Genomic DNA, 17,925 nt, shown 5'->3' with positions numbered 1-17,925 from the left:
ATGAGGGTGTTAGGTTTAGAATGGAGGCTTAGCTCCTCTGATCCCCACAACAATTCTCTGATATGGATGTATTTTTAAAAAATATTTTTCTAGTAACAGTCAACACCTCTCCCTTGAGAGCAAAGCTAACAAGGAGAGATATACGAGAGGGAGGCAGAGAGAGGAGGGTTAGGTAGAAGCAGAAGGAAGTCCTGAGAAACAAATAGGAGAGTAAGAAATGCAGCAGATAGTTGAAAAAAGACAAGGTCAAATGTTTCGAAACATCTTCACTGCTTTTGAATAGTGTGGGTTGGTTTAAAGCCTGGAGCCAGGAAGAAAAAACGGAGAGAATGAGATTTTTGTGTACAGGAAGATTATATACCAGTGCTCCTATAAAAATGGAAAAGGCCAATAATTTTCCAAGCACTGTTTGTAGGATTTCTCCTATTCTTCTGTACAAACAATATCCAGTGCATATAATGACTCTGTTTTTCATACTTTTAACATATTTCTGGCTGAAGGAGAAGATTTACCACTTACCTGTGGAATCAGTTGTCATTAGAAGTGTCTTGGAAGTGTGGGGGATCAGGGTCATAGTATCCCCCCTTTCTCCTGCAGAAATGAAGGTATTTCCAGAAAAGTATATCCCATGTAAGTCACTCTGTGATCCCACACTAAGAACGTGCCATGAAACTTTGTCTCCTAAGCACATATCCAGTCCTGGCAGATTTCCATACATGTATCCATTAATAGCTGCAAGACATTTGAGACAAAGACAAGAGAATTGAATTTGATATGTCCCCCCCCCCCTCCCTTTTTTTTTTTAATCCTCACCAAGGATATTTTTTCATTCATTTTTAGAGAGAGTGGGAGAGAGAAGGAAAGACAGAGAGAAATGTCTATATGAGAGAAACACATTGATTGGTTTCTTCTTGCAGGCAATCAACCAGGGCCCAAGCCTGGGAGAAGCCTACAATGGAGGGACAAGCCCTTGACTGGAATCAAACCCAGGATCCTTTGATTCACAGGCCTATGCTTTATCTAGTGAGCCAAACCAGCTAGGGCTACTGCCATCTCTTGAAACACAACAAGGAACTAATCATAAAGCAATTTATTCAAGAATATTAAGATGACCAGAGTCAATCCTTTTCTTTTAGATTTCAGAAAACTAAGGCCAGAAGTCCAGTGTCATTAGAGAGCTTGCGCAAAACCAAAGTGGCGGCATAGGTAAAGGTCTAACTGCAGCCTCACACAACAAGTTCAAAAAAAAATACAACTAAAATACAAAATGGGCATTATCCAGAACAACAAGAAAGTTGATTGACTGGTAATTCTACAACTAGAAGGAAAGAAAAAAACAGAAGGAAAATCAGAGGAGCTGTAAAAGCCTAAGGTACAGAGACACGGTGCGTGAGTGGGGAGAGGACAGAGTCGGAGAGGAAGGGGCGGCTGAGTGCCTGGCTGGCATTACCTAGCCGGAAGGAGATAAAAGCTCCAGACTGTGCTGAACCCGTTTTGACTGCACTGAACCCCAGTTCTGGGCAAGACCCTGGGGACCCAGGCTCATACAGAGGGATTCTAGGCTGTAAGGCAGAAACTCAGGGGAGCAGAGAAAGGCATAGCCCCAGAGTCACACATGTTGTGCCCAGAGGACGGACTGTTGACTGTGTCGCTGGATTGCCCTAGCAGGACGGAGACAAAAGCTCTGGACTGCACTGAACCCCACTTCCAACCCAACTTCCAACTGCACTGAACCCCAGTTCCAGGCTCATTGGGGGAGAGACTAGACTGTCTCAACTGCTTAATATATTTATCATGTAAATTAAATATTTTCTTACAGTGCATTAAGTTAGAATTGTAGAAACTTTGATCCTCTTTATCCACACTTTCAGGTTCTGTGGTAAATGTTCTAATATTTTCATCTATGAGATGACTTTCATTTTCATCAAATATTGTGGCAAGTAGGTAAAACTCTTTGTCTATTCCATTCTGTGAATGAAGATAGAAAAAAGAATAGACATGAAGTGTAGATGGTCCAATGATTTATCTGAATACAAGATTTTATATATAATGACATTTGAATGCTCCTAGAAATTGTGATCAATTGACCTCCCACTTACAGGCATATATATATATATATATATATATATATATATATATATATATATATATATGTATTATGCAAATTGTCCATTGTGGCATCACAATAATGACTGTTCAAGAGGCTGTGTGAGCATGGAGCACCTCTAGATCCCCTCCCTGCTACTCTGGCAGTGGCAGTGGCGACTCCCTCCAGCCTCCTGAAGGGCACAGGTCCCTCCCAGCTCTGGAGGAAGCAGTGCAGCTCGCTTCTGACAGCAGCTTGCTCCTGCCTCCCATGGAAGCAGCAAAGCTTTCTCCTGCTGGCTCCCAAAGGTGCCCTGCTGCGGCTCCCACCAGCTCCCAATTCCTGCGGAGGTGGCAGGCAGCATACTGCACACAAGATCGCATGCTGGGCCACTAGTTTTATATAAAGGCCTGAATCCTAATGAATGGATTTATCAGAACTAACAAGTTGGAGAAATCTCTACAGCTGTTTTCATACGAAGCTCTTACTCTAGGGATTCCTACATCTGAAATGTTATAAAATAAATTACATAATCAGATAATCACAGATAGTGCTTTTCATAACATGGTTAATAGAAAGTAAGTTAAATAAAATGTTTTTAATTCTAAATTCTAGAAAGTCTGCATTTTAGGGTTTATGAATAAATTAAATATGTATAATATTTCTATTTTTGGATAAAAATTACATGTAAGAATTATAAGACTTCTAAATTATAAATTAATACAAATACTATATAATTAATACTATATAAATTAATGCAAATATATAATTACATTTAAAAATAAAACATACATTTAATTATACATAGAATTATATTGGGGAATTTACACGTCTTCATTACACATGGATTATAGTTTTAGAAAAGAACTTGGATATTAGTTCATTTGTGAGAGAGGAATGAAGGAAAATCATTCATCAAACATTTATTGAGCCCCACCTACCACATGCCACAGAGAGGCTATAATTACAATAAGTAAATAAAACCCCTGTATGGTTTCAAGGAACTTATGGTCAGTTGAAGAGAAAGACCAGTAAAAATAAATGCATGATTATGTGCTTTAATAAAAACATAGATAAGGAACTATGACAATCTGAAGGAACTTTAAGTAACTTTAGTTAGGAAATATTGTCTGAAGGGCAGGAAGAAGTCCTCAGTATAAGTTTTAAAAATGTCTTCACTTTTAGCAGATGAAACAGTGAGGTAAGATGATTCTAGATAGAAGAAAGTCAAAGTCAAAGGGATGAGTCCCTTTCTTTCTCAGGGACTAACAAGCTAATTGTGCAGTAAGGCCAGAATGGTAAGGGAGTGAGGCAGGAATCTGGAGTGATCAGAAGGGTCTGATGTATTGATGTCTGAATCAAGAAGTGGTGGAGTAATTTTTAGTGTGGAGATTTTAAAGGAAGGGGTGTGGAGTTATATTGAAGCAGGATTAGAGTGGGGACAGGAGTTAGGAGGTTTAAGGAATTCAGAAAGAGATAATGGTACCTAAAATAAGGCAATAGTATCCTAGATTTGGTGACCGATGTTACGGACTAGAGGAAAAGAGGGTGACTTAGAAGGAAGAGGGATAGGTAATAGCCATGCAGAGGGAGATGAAGAGTTAAAATAGTTGGAATTAGAAATGTTTGTGGAACATGTTAGGATGGGTATTCACTGGGCAGAAGAAGTTATACATCTGGAGTTGAGGAAAGGATGGAATTGGGAGACATAAGCCCAAAGAAGTGAAAGCTGTGGACAGCCTCGTTGCCTTTTTTTCTGCAATTCTGTCTCAGGCAAAGTCACATCAAGGCATACCTGGACATAGGTCTCCTGACTCACCTGTTTGCCATCCTTTCCAAGGCTTCCCTTTCTGCACACCAGGAGAGGCCCTACAAGACCACTGTTGGTGTCTTTTTTCCCATATACTGAGGAGTAGTAAAACCAGGTCAGGCAGTTGGGATCTGTGGAGGTAGGGCCCACATCTCTTGGAACTTGCCAGGTATAGACAAATGTTGTGCCAGGATTTACATGTGAGGAGGCTGGAGGGATACCTAGTAAGGAATAACCATTTGTAAAATGTATCTATTACCCAAAGTACTCTAGTCTAGACTGTGAGATGTCTGAGAGCAAGAAATGTATCTTGCCCTGACTGGTTGGCTCAGTAGATAGAGCATCGGCCTACAGACTGAAGGGTCCCAGGTTTGATCCCAGTCAAGGGCATGTACCTTTGTTGTGGGCACATCACCAGTGAGTGGTATGCAGGAGGCAGCTGATTGATGTTTTACTCTCATTGATGTTTCTAACTCTATTCCTCTCCCTTCCTCTCTATAAAAAATCAATAAAAAATATATATATTTTTAAAAAGAGCTGTATCAGAATCCAAGATGGCTGCTCGGGTAGGCAACTAGCCGCAGCTGCACACAACAATTTCAACAAAATACAACTAAAATATAAAATGGACATTACCCAGAACTACAGGAAAGTTGACTGACTGGAAATTCTACAACAAGAAGCAAGGAGAAAACCAGAAGGAAGCGCGGAGGAGCTGTAAAAGCCCAAGGTACAGAGACACGCGGCGCACGCGGAGAGGACAGAGCCGGAGAGGAGGGAGGCCGAGTGCCTGGCTGGCGGTCCCAAGCGGGAAGGAGAGAAAAGCTCCAACTGTGCTGGGCCCAGCTCCAACTGCTCTGAACCCCAATTCTAGGCCAGACCCCGGGGACCCAGGCTCATCCATAGGGAGCTGGGCTGTAAGGAGGGACTCCGGGGAAGCAGCGAAAGGAGGTCCCGGAGGCTCGCACACTGCGCGCAGAGAAGGGCCGGCCGGCTGTGCCGCGGGATTGCCCTGACAGGAAGGAGACAGAGGCTCCAGACTGCTCTGAACGCCACCTCCAATCCCACTACCAACTGAACTGAACCCCAATACCAGACTCATTTGGGGAGAGCATAGACAGTTTGGCAGCAGGCGAAAATCGAGGGCACCTTTCTCTCAGAGGTGCTCGCAACAAGTACTGAAGGACCCTGAGTCTCAGGAGTCGCATAGGGCGGGGCTGCCGGAAGCCAAGGCTGTAGGCTCCACCCTGAAACCCCGCCCCATCAGGAAAGCTGTCTGCGAAAATGCCTAAACCAAATAGATCACAAACGAAAGAAATGGAGGACAAAAAGTGACTGGATATAGAGTTCAAAACCACACTTATAAGGTTGTTCAAGAATCTCCTAGAAAAGGCCGATAAAATAAACAAGACCTATGAGGATATGAAAAGGGATCAACTAGAAATAATAAGGGATCAACAAGAAATAAAGAATACATTGTCTGAAATAAAAAATATTTTATGGAGTCCTAAAAACAGAATGGAAGATCGCAAGAATCAAGTCAAAGATTTGGAACATAAAGAGCAAGAAGACACTCCTCAGCAGACGCAAGAAGGCCAGAGAATCCAGAAAGTTGAAGATAATGTAAGAAACCTCTGGGACAACTTCAAGCGAACTAACATCAGAATTATGGGGGTCCCAGAAGATGAGAGAGAGCAAGATATCAAAAACATACTGAAAGAAATAGTGACAGAAAACTTTCCCCACCTGGTGAAAGAATTAGACTTACAAGTCCAGGAAGCGCACAGAACTCCAAACAAAAGTAATCCAAAGAGGACCACACCAAGACAAATCATAATTAAGATTCCAAGAGCAAAAGACAAAGAGAGAATATTAAAAGAAGCAAGAGCAAAGAAGGTAGTTACCTATAACGGAGCACCTATACAATTGTCAGCTGATTTCTCAACAGAAACCATGCAGGCCAGATGGGAATGGCAAGAAATATTCAAGGTGATGAATAGCAAGAACCTACAGCCAAAGATAATCTATCCAGCAAAGCTATCACTCAGATTCGAAGGTCAGATAAAGAGCTTCACTAATAAAAAAAAGCTAAAGGAGTTCATCACCACCAAACCAGAATTATATGAATTGCTGAAGGGGGTTCTTTCAGAAGAGAAAGTAAATAAAGATAAAAATTATGAACAAGAAATACGTAACTATCAACAAGTGAATCTAAAAACCAAGGAAATTAAAAAAATTCTGATGAACAATATTAACTGTTGAATATAATAGAATCAGAGGTATGGAAGGGGAGTGAACTGTTTATTCTTGGAGAAAAGGGGAGAGGGGGATGTGGGAAGAGACTGAACATAAACTGTGCACCTATGGATGAGGATAATGGGGGTTGGGGAAAGGGCAGAGGGTGGGGTGAGAAGGGGGGGAAAGGAACATTTGTAATAGTATGAACAATAAAAATTTATTAAAAAAAAAAAAAAAAAAAAGAGCTGTATCACCAAAACCGGTTTGGCTCAGTGGATAGAGTGTCGGCCTCTGGACTGAAGGGGTCCTGGGTTCGATTCCGGTCAAGGGCATGTACCTTGGTTGTGGGAACATCCCCCGTAGGGGGTGTGCAAGAGGCAGCTGATCGATGACTCTCTCTCATCGATGTTTCTAACTTTCTATCCCTTTCTTTTCCTCTCTTTAAAAAAATCAATAAAAATATATTTAAAAAAAAAAGAGTTGTATCTTGCTCACCTTGTAGCACCTGGGGTAACAATTGAAAGGGGCTAAAGGAATCATTTTACCACAATAAATACACAGCCGTTAAGGTGTGCAAAGTAGGCTGCATAATAACTTCAGGAGAAAAATTAAATTTTTTTGACATTACATTACAGTACTAGAGGTCCGGTGCATGAAATTCATGTATGGGGGTGGTGTCCCTCACCCTAGGCTGAACCCTCTCCAATCTGGGACCCCATGAGTGATGTCCCTCTCACAATCCGGGACCACTGGCTCCCAACCACTTGCCTGCCTGTCTGCCTGATCGCCCTTAACCACTTTCACCTGCCAGCCTGATCACCCCCTAATCACTCCTCTGCCAGCCTGATTGATGCCTAACTGCTCCCTTGCCAGCCTGGTTGTCCCTAATTGCTCTCTCCTGCTGGCCTGGTTCCCCCACCTGCCCTTCCCTGCAGGCCTGTTCCCCTCCAACTGCCTTTCCTTGCAGGCTTGGTTGTTCCCAACTGTCCCTCTCCCCCCACCCCTCCCCCCACTGCAGGCCTGACTCTCAACTGCCCTCCTCTGCAAGCCTGGGTCCCCCCAATTGTCCTTCCCTGATGGCCTGATCTCCCACAACTGCCCTCTCCTGCTGGCCATCTTGTGGCAGCCATCTTGTGTCCACATGGGGTCAGCTATCTTTGACCACATGAGGGTGGCCATCTTGTTTGTTGGATTGATGGTCAATTTTCATATTACTCTTTTGTTAGATAGAATGGCTTGCTTGGCTCTCCCTCAAGTTCTACTTACTTCCTCCAGGTGTTTTGTAGTACGAGCCCTCATTGCCTTTGCTGTAATGCAATCCATGAGGCTGCATGCTGAGAGGCAGGGAACCATTGTTATAGAAAGTGACCTTGAGGGTGTCTCCTACCTCTGCCTTAATGACAGGACCTAGAAACCAAAGGAGTTAGTAGTTGCTCTGGTTTTCATAAACATAACTGTCAGGTTGTATTGCTTGGGTAAGGGTTTGATTCCCTTGAGTCAAATGATTTAGGGTCTTAAAAAATCACTTTGGATGAATATAATAAACTTATTGGATTTTTAGGAAAAAAGGAATGTATTATAAAGTTGGGTGAATTTGGATTACATTGTTTTCATGAGGTTTTAAAATGACAACCAAAATTAATAAAATGTGAGTAGGTGAATATTATTTTAAATGCACAGAATTTGTTTAAATGGTACATACTTATTACCTTCCAAGCTATAAATAGAATTTTACCAAGGATTCCAAGATGTTCTTCTCTTGCCTTCTGTGTTTGGAAGGAAGCATCTGTGTATTCACGATAAACTAGTTTTTGGTAAGTTCCTCCAATTCTTGTTGGGCCTTGTTCAAAATATAACTGAGATTCACTGTGAAGAGAAAGTAGATACACAAAGAACTTTTAAGTTTACAGTGATCATGTGAAAAGAAAGCAAGAATCTACATACATTTGTTTTAAAGTACTTGTTAATTTATTTTTAAAAGTAATTTATGCTCATTGTAGAAAATTTGGAAAATAAAGAAAAATATAAAAAAAAAATTAAAATCTTCATAATGCTACCATCTATATAGAAACCATTGTCAATATTTTCCATGGATATCTTTTTAGTCTTTTGTGCATGGAATATAAGAATCTCTGTTTACCTACTAGCTACAAATTTTCTTTTGGAATAAAAGTTAAAAAGATATATGTCTGATTTTTTTCTGGCAGGTCATAATAAACATTGCTTTTAAAACAAATATGTGCAGAGATGTGAGAATATTAAGATAAGAGATTCAATTCTTATCATATTATTCTACTACTAGAGGCCCAATGCATAAAATTCATTTAAAGGCCTTAGCCTTGGCCCAGGTCCCCACTTGCCCACTGTGGCTGAGGCTGCCCCTACCCGCTGTGGCTTTGTCCAGAAGAAAAGATGTTTGGTCTAATTAGCATATTATGGTTTTATTATTATAGATAATAAAGTAAAATGAAGTCTGCTAGAAAAAATAGGCCCTAGCAATGAAAGGGTGATTTGCAGTGTTAAGACATCATAGTATTTCTTAGCCAGGAAAATCAAGCAAGACAAAGGATCTATCACTAATCCTTTCTTTAGCCAATATAAAATGAGTGCCAGACTCTGAACTTAGTTTTTGCTCTAAGTCCAGATATCCTTCTCACAATTAATACAAAATTTCCATTAAACAGATTGAATAATTGATGAGCTTAAAAAGAAGAGAAAATATTCATTTGATATAAAATTTTTAGTTTTCTCAAAAAAATTTTTTTGTGTGAATTAGAGAAAAATAAACACTGTGGAAAACATTATTTTTTGGTGGTTTTAGAACTTGATATTACCTGACATATAACTTTAATTCAATAGACCAGAAGGATTAAAACTCCTGTAATTTTCAAATTGGTAAATATATTTAATTAAATATATCTAATTAATATATTTAATAATTGGCCTATCAGAAAAACTGTTTTGCACTTTTAACTACTAATGTTGCAGTAATGTATTTCAGTCTTAGTTTTTTGTCATTAACATAGCAATTGGTAATATTGTCTTAAATATTATTGAGTATAAATGTTTTTGTAATATAATGTGAGAATGCTACAGAAAATGATTTAATTCCTTTTAGATCTTAGCAGGAAAGTATAAATTACACATGAGAAATGCTCTTTAATTTTTGTAAAATTGCTATTGATAACATGATTCACTATGCTGTTAAATGTCTCATAATTATAAAACAAATCCATTTTAACACTCAGTGCTAGGAAACCTATGAGCAGTTTGTTCTCCTTTGCACTTGCTGCCACCAAGACATTTAGAGAACAATTTTGTGCGTCAAAGATACTTAGGTTCAAATTTTTTCATTTATTGATATAATTAATTTTATCAAAATCTTTTTAGTATAAGATGCCTAAATACTTTTAAGGAATAGTTGGGTTCTAAAAAGTTTCAATTATCTCTATTTAACAATAAAAGCTTCAATCAGCAAATCATTACCATCCCGCTGCTGTTAAAGGTTTTTCAGTGAAGAAATCTATACCAGATGGAGCATAGTTCCATAATATTTTTTCAGCAGCAATATAATAATGTATAACACGGGTCCCATGTTCATCTGCTGAAGATTTTTGGCAATTCCTTACATTGAAAAAAGCCTTCATACTCTCTGAAAAACATTAAATCCAAGTAGAGAATGTTATGAAGACATGAAAACATTTCTTTTGTAGTCCATATATATATATATTTTTTATTTTAACCAATAATATTGCAACTTTCCCTTTCTCTGAGAAATTTTAGGTACTTTATTTATAGAATCTGTGTAAAAGCCTAAAATGTATGAAACAAGTGCAAAAGTCAGGATACAAAGATGAAATATATGTTAGAAGATTATATGTTACAGGAGAATAACCAGCATTGGGCCAACTCAGAGATAAAAACAGTAACTGCCTACTGAGAAGAATTTGAGAGTCTATTTGACCAAAAATGTCTTTCCTTGTAAATATAAATTGTTACCACAAGGCACTAATGAGTAAGTTGAATTATTAGATTAATTCTGGCAGCCAAGTGGAAAATCAAGACAGATACATTTTCATGAGGGCATCAATCCCGTGTTTTGATTTCAGAGTACCATTGGTGGAAATGTAAATAAGTATATACATTTTGAAGGAAATCTGACAGTATTTGTTAAAATCAAAAACCCTTCCATTATATAATTTCATTTCATTTTTTTCATTATATAATTTCATTCATATCAAGAGCAATATTTGCTCATGGATAAAAATATACAAATAAAAGGTATTAACTACAATATTGTTAATATATTTAAAAAGTAGCCATAGCTGGTTTGGCTCAGTGGATAGAGCATCGGACTGCAGACTAAAGAGTCCCAGGTTCAATTCTGGTCAAAAGCACATTCCCGGGTTTTGGGCTAGATCCCCAATTGGGGGAATGTAGGAGGCAGCCGATAAATGATTCTCTCTCATCATTGATGTTTCTATCTATCTCTCTCCCTCTCCTTTCCTCTCTGAAATAAATAAAAATGTATTTTAAAAAATAAATAAAAAAGTAGAAGCAATGAAATGTCTATCAGTAAGCAAATTATTAGATAAATTTGTATACACCCCTAATACGGAAAACTATTTGACACTTTAAAGAATAAGTTAAATAAATGAAGAATGTCATAGAAAAGATTTCAAGACATATTGATGAGTAAAGAAAGCAAAAAGCAGAATATTATATGCAGTATGATCTAATTATGTAAAAGAACCACAAAACATAGCTATGTGTTTTTATTTGCACACGTTCATACATATTGTATGAAAATTCATAGTAAACAGGTTTGCGAGTATTCACACCCAATTGTTTATGGTGATTACTCTCAGGAGAGGGAACTGGAATGGTGGTGAAAATTATATTCCTTTCTAATATCATTAGATTCAACTTTTCAATTACAATGGTTGTGTGTGGTCTCCTTTTCCCCATGGCCCCAAGAGGGACACAGCACTCAGGAAATCATAATAAACACATGTTGCTTAGTTGTTTAGATAATTAATTGACTTCTGATGCTAACCAAAGTATGAGACTTAGAAAAAAAGAAAGGTTTTGATTACAGAAGTAAACCCCATTTTTGTACAAAGAAATAAAAATTAAATTCTTCAGTTCTAATAACAATCAGGTTTTCTAATTAAAAAGTAAAACAAAACATTTACATGATTATATGCAGAATTTGGTTATATTTAAGAATATAAGAGATCAATAAATTCATAATTGGCTAGCCTATTATTCAAAGGACAGTATGACTGAAGAGGATAATAAATGAAAATAAAGGATGGATTATAATTACAGTTGATCCTTGAATAACTCAGGTTTGAATTGTGCAGGGCAACTTATCTGCAGATTTTTTCATTTCATAAACAGAAAACATAAACTTATGGTATTGATACATAGAGGACAAGAGCATTAATTATTTTCTATTACAATTTTCTTAATAGCATTTTATTTTCTCTAGTTTACTTTATTGTAAGAATACAGAAGATAATACATACAACATAAAATTATTTGCTAACTGACTGTTTATGTTATCAGTAAAGCTTCAACAGTGCTCTCTTAGTAATTGAATTTTCAAAAGATATATGTAGATTTCTGACTGCGAGGGCAGTTAGTGTTCCTAATACCAACTTGTTTAAGGGTCAACTGTATTTGTTCCTATGTAATTCCTGACTCTGCCTCTTACAGGGTTTGGGCAAGAGTTTAATTTTTCTTAATGAAACAACAACAATAACAAACAAATCTGTAATAATACTTGCACTGGCAGTGCTCAGGTTTTTTGTAAAGCTTATAGGTTGATGAACATAAAAGTTTGTTTGTTTTTTTGTGTTATTTTTTAAAACAACAATAACAAAACCCCCTATATACCAAAAAGGGTTTATTATTGTAGAGTTAAAAGTACCAAAGGGGAGGAGAAAATAGTGGCTGAATAGGCAGAAGTGTTGTGCACCACTTCCTGGGGCCCGGCCAGAAAAACAAGAGAACATCCACCTGAATTAACAAATTAGACACAGCTGAGGAAATAATTTTCAATAAGGAAGGGCAAAGGATGCCTACAGAATGCCACTTGCCAGCCATAACCTGCATGGAACCACCACCATGCCCTGGCAGTGAGTAGTACAGTACTTCTGGGCAGGTTCCCAAATGTCTGCAAGAAGCACTTACCAGAGTGATGTACCCCACCAGGCCTCCTCACCAGCCTGTTGGGACCCAGCATTCCAAGATCTGGCTTCCAGACCTTGGAGTGAGTGAAAGCCAGGGGGAACCCTGAATATCACCTCTGCCCCAGGCCCCAGGATCTGCTGCCAGGGTGACCCAGAGCAATCCAGTGTGTGTCCCACTCTAGGCCACATAAGAGTGTTGACTGTGAGACCCAGAGCAACAGGCACCTTCTCCACCCTGACCCCCAGGACAGCATTCCTGGGATGACTTGGAACAACTCAGAGTGTGCCTCATTCCTAGCCACAGGACTGTGAAACCAAGATCAACCCATTCACACAATTCACCCAGGGTCCTGGGAAAGGCATCCCAGAGCAATCCAGCAGGTGCCTCACTCAGGGTTACAAGAGAGCACAGATTGTACAAGATAGAACAATTCACTCCTGCTCCACCCTGAGCACAGGGATTTGCTGCCAAGGTGACCTGGAGTAACCCAGCATGTGACCCATTCTGAGCCACAGGAAAACTCTGACTGTGTGACTCAGAGCAACCTGCACCCACCACACCCCAGCCCCTGGGACAATCTTTCAGGGGCTACCTGGAACAACCCAGCATGCACTACACTCTAGGCCATAGGAGAGCACTTCCAGGGTGACCTAAAGCAATCAGGTGTGCCCAATAAGGGGCGATAGGACCACACTGCAAGTCTGCTGCCAGAAGGACATAAGGCACCCCTCTGCCTGAGGTGCCAGGGTGGCAGAGAAAACTGCATGCCAGAGGGCTCTAGATATTCACACAGTGTCACAAATGAGAGGAACTCTGCACATGCTCCTGCCACCCTAACCATCTGAAGCAGACAACTGAGGAGCCATATTCATGGGACAAGGGAGACAAGGTGTGAGATTCAAGGCAGACCCAGCCTCTGGGCTAATTATTTTCAGACCATTGGCCTGATATGGTCTTCAACCTCTCAAACCCCAAGAAGGGTGACCAGGGCCAGAAAGATATGCAAAAATGGGAAGATAAAGAACCCATAAAAGAAAGGAGAAATCACCAGTAAGGGAACAAAATGAAATGGAGGCAAGCAATGTGTCATAGAAATAATTCAGAGTAAGGGTTATAAAGTTCCTAAATTGGATGTATAAAAAATCAACAACATATGTAAGACTCAAGAGGAAATAAAAAATGATATATTGTAGTTGCACTAAAAAACACAATGAGAGGTTTCAACAGTAGATTAGAAGGAGTGGAGGACTAAAGCAACAAGTTAGAACACAGGGAAGTAAAACATAGTAAATCTGAACAGCACCTGGAAAAAAAATTTAAAAAGCAGGAGAAGAGTTTGAGGGAGCTTTGGGACAACATGAAATAAAACATTATTCACATAACAGGGATGCCAGAAGGTCAAGAAGAGGAGCAAGGCTTATAAAAACTATTTGCATAAATAATGATAGGAAACTTCCCTGATTTGGGAAAGAAAAAAGTCACACAAGCACAAAGAGTCCCAAACAAAATGAACCCAAAAGACCCACACCAATTTACTTCCTAATTAATTAAACAAATGTTAATGACAAAGAAAGAATCTTAAGAGCTACAAAAGAGAGACAGAAAGTACCTACAAGGGAAATTCCATTAGACTATCAAATGATTTCTCAACAGAAACACATCAGGCCAGAAGGGAATGGAATGAAGTATATAAAGTGATGAAAAGCAAGGACTGAATCTAAGAATACTCTATCCAGCAAGGCTATCAATCAAAATTGAAGATGAAATCTGGAGCATCACAGTCAAAAAAAGTAATGCAAGAAATGCTAAAGAGACTGTTGTAAAAAAGAAGAAATAAAAAAGAAAGAACACATGCATAAAGAATAAAAAAGGCAAAAAAGTAACTGTAAATAATAACCTTAAACATAAATGAATTAAATGTTCCAATAAAAAAAATATAGGGTAACTGAATAGATAAGAAAACATGATCCATGTATTTGCTGTCTATTAGAGACCCACTTCAGAACAAAGAACTCACAGATTAAAAGTGAAGAGATGGAAAAAGAAATTTCAGGCAAACAAAAATGAAAAAAAGCTGGGTTAGCAATATTTACATCTGGAAAAATAGACCTCAAAGTGAAGGCCATAACAAGAGATAAGGAGAGTTACTGTGTAATACTAAAGGGATTGATACAACAGGAAGATATAAATCTTGTTAACACATGTAACCTATCCAGGAGCACCCACATACGTAAAGCATATTCTGGAAGATGTCAAGGGAGAGATTGATAGCAAAACAATCATAGTGGGGAACTTTAATACTCCATTGACATCAATGGATAAATTTTCTAGTCAAAACATCAACCAAGAAACAGCAATCCTAAATGATTCACTAAATCAGATGGAACTAATTGACATCTTCAGAACATCTAATCCCAAAGCAATGGAACATCTTATCCAAAAGCAATGGAACATACATTCTTCTTGACTGCATCTGGAACATTTTCAAAGCTAGACCACATGTTAGGACACAAACTAAGTTTCTACAAGTTCAAGAAGTTTGAAATCATATCAAGCATCTTCTCAGATCACAATGGCATAAAATTACAAATCAACTACAATAAAAATAAAAAAAAATTAAACACATGGAGACTCACTAGCATGGTATTAAACAATGATTGGGATACCAAAGAGATCAAAGATGAAATTAAAAACATCCTGAAAACAAATGACAATGAAAACACAATGATCCAACATCAATGGGACATAGTGAAAGCAGTCATGAGTGGGAAATTTGTAACTCTACAGGCCTATCAAAACAACAACAACAACAACAACAAAAACAAGAAAAATTGGCAATAAATTATCTAAGCCTACAACTTAAAGTATTAGAAAGAGAGCAAGAAAATCCCAGAGTAAGCAGAAGGAATTAAATACTAAAAATCAGAGTAAAAAGAAATACTATAGAGACCAAAAACAAAACAAAAAAACAATACAAAAGATCAATAAAACCAAGATCTAGTTCTTTGAAAGGATAAATAAGATTGATGAACCTCTTGCCAGGCTCACCAAGAAACAAAGACAGAGGACCCAAATAAACACAATTAGAAAGGAAAGAGGTGAAGTAACAACTGGTCCTACAGATATACAAGGATTGTTAAAAAAAAAAAATACCATGAACAACTTGACTCCAACAAACTGGACAACACGAAAAAAAATGAACATATTCCTCGAAAAATACAATCTTCCAAAACTCAATCAGGAAGAATAAAAAAAACTGAAAAGGCTGATAATTCTGATGAAATTGAAGCAGTTAAACACACACACACACACACACACACACACACACACACACACACACACACGAAAAGGAAAGAAAAGAAAAAACCCATTAAAACTTCCAGCAAATAAAAGCCCTAGTCCAGACAACTTTATAGAGGAGTTTTACCAAACATTCAAGGACGAAATAAAACCGATTCTCCTCAGCTATTCAAAGAAATTTAAGAGGAAGGCACACTTACAAGCATTACCCTAATCCAAAAACCCAATAAAGACACTACAAAGAAATATAATTACAAGCCAATATTCCTGATGAATATAGAAGCTAAAATCCTCAACTAAATTCTAACAAATCAGGTCCAGCATAAGAAAGATCAGATACCATGGCCAAGTGCGATTTATTCCAGGGATACAAGGCTGGTACAATATCTACAAATCAATAAATGTGATATACCACATAAACAAACTGAGAGAAAAAAAATCACATACTCAGATCAATTGATGCAGGAAAAAGCACTTGATAAAACCCTTCACCTTTGTTTTGATAAAAACTTTCAGCAAAGTATGAATAGAGGGATCATGCATCAACATAATAAAAGCCTTATATGACAAACCTACAGCCAACATCATACTTAATGAGCAAAAACTAAAACCATTTCCCCTTAGAACAGGAACAAGAAAGGATGAAGACTTTCACCACTAATGTTCAACATAGTACTGGAAGTGTTAGCCATAGCAAGCAGACAAGAAGAAGAAATAAAAGGCATTTAAATTGGAAAAGAAGTAAAACTCTCATTATTCACAGATGACATGATATTGTACAAAGAAAACTTTAAAGATTTCACCAAAAAAACTACTAGACTTAATAAAAGAATTTGACAATGTAGCAGGATTCAAAATTTACACCTAGAAATCTATGGCTTTTTTGTACACCAATAGTTAACTCATAGAAAGAGAAACCAAAAGAAAGAATCCCATTTACCATTGCATCAAAAAAATTAAGATACCTAGAAATAAACTTAACTAAGGAGGTAAAAGACCTATACTCAGAAAACTATAGGATGTTGAGAAAAGACATAAAAACATAAATAAATAGAATATATGGTGTTTATGGACAGGTAGAATTAACATCATTAAAAAGTTTATACTACTGGAAGGGAAGAAAATGGTGGCAGAATAAACAGATGTGTTCCAAGCCTTGTCCAACAGCAGAAAGACAGATATGCTGAGGGTTGCACTGGGAGTGTTTGTTGGCAAGTTAAGGGACAGCTAAACTCCAGGAGAAGGTGGGGGACTACTGGACCGGGTTCCCCTGACCAGGCAGCCTCCACTGCTGCTGGATCCCCTCCCAGAGCTACAGACTTGAATGTGGAAGTGGCACCATCTTGAAAGGGAAAGTGGATCTTATCGGAAGCCTGAAAATCCACAACTGCGGTGACCACCGAAGAGCTGTGAGTCCCATAACACTGGTCCCCAATTGAAGCAAACACATGGATTCTAAGGAGTTCTTCACTCCACTATGGAAAGGTCAGATTTTGCCTAGGATAATGAAAGAGATAACTACATAACCAGGCATCCAGAGAAGAGAAACCATGCCCACATAGAAACAGCCCATATATGAAAGAAAAGGAAGTAAACAAAATAGATACAAGCAACCTACCAGAGAAAGAATTTAGAGAAATGGTCATAAGGTGGCTGAATAGAATGAAATAAAAATTTGAAAATATGAGTAAGAACCAAGAAGAAATGAAAAATGACATTGCTGCAGTGAAGAACTCAATGGAAAGCATCAAGAGTAGACTAGAAGAAGCAGAGGACTGCATCAGTGAGCTAGAAGACAAAATGGAAAAAAATACCCAAGTAGAGCAGCTTCTGGGGAAAAAAAATTTAAAAAGAAGGAGAGCCTAAAGGAACTTTGGGACAACAAAAAACAAAACAACATCCACATAATAGGACTGCCAGAAGGAGAGGAAACTGACCAAGGAATATAAAACCTGTTTGAAGAAATAATGACATAAAACTTCCCTTATATAGGCAAGAAAAAACCCACACAAACCCAAGAAGTTCAGAGAGTCCCAAGCAAAATGAACCCCAAAAAAACAACATCAAGGCACATTGTAATTAAACTGGCAAATACCAACGACTAAGTAAGAATTTTAAAAGCGGCCAGTCAGAGATAGAAAGTTACATACAAAGGATACCCCATTAGACTAGCAACTGATTTCTCAACAGCAACTCATCAGGCTAGAAGGTAATGGAATGAAATATACAATGTCATACAAAGAAAAAGTCTAAATCTAAGAATACTGTACCCAGCAAGGCTATAAATCAAATT

At 38.1% G+C, this 17,925-nt stretch overlaps 1 protein-coding gene across 1 annotated transcript in view; it reads right to left on the bottom strand.

Moving 5' to 3' along the window:
• The window catches only part of LOC118722860 (ceruloplasmin-like), an 82,623-nt gene that overhangs the window by 49,968 nt on the left and 14,730 nt on the right, over positions 1 to 17,925 (bottom strand). Inside the window, 6 exon segments of the mRNA XM_036444932.2 lie at positions 520 to 732; positions 1,818 to 1,968; positions 3,906 to 4,117; positions 7,401 to 7,541; positions 7,870 to 8,000; positions 9,621 to 9,786. Of these exon segments, the coding sequence (XP_036300825.1) occupies positions 520 to 732; positions 1,818 to 1,968; positions 3,906 to 4,117; positions 7,401 to 7,541; positions 7,870 to 8,000; positions 9,621 to 9,786 (1,014 nt within the window).

The sequence above is a fragment of the Pipistrellus kuhlii genome, unplaced genomic scaffold (assembly GCF_014108245.1).
Source record: "Pipistrellus kuhlii isolate mPipKuh1 unplaced genomic scaffold, mPipKuh1.p scaffold_m20_p_2, whole genome shotgun sequence".
Lineage (NCBI taxonomy): Eukaryota > Metazoa > Chordata > Mammalia > Chiroptera > Vespertilionidae > Pipistrellus > Pipistrellus kuhlii.
The sequence above is the reverse complement of the archived record's forward strand: the minus strand, read 5'-3'. Positions and strand labels throughout refer to the sequence as shown.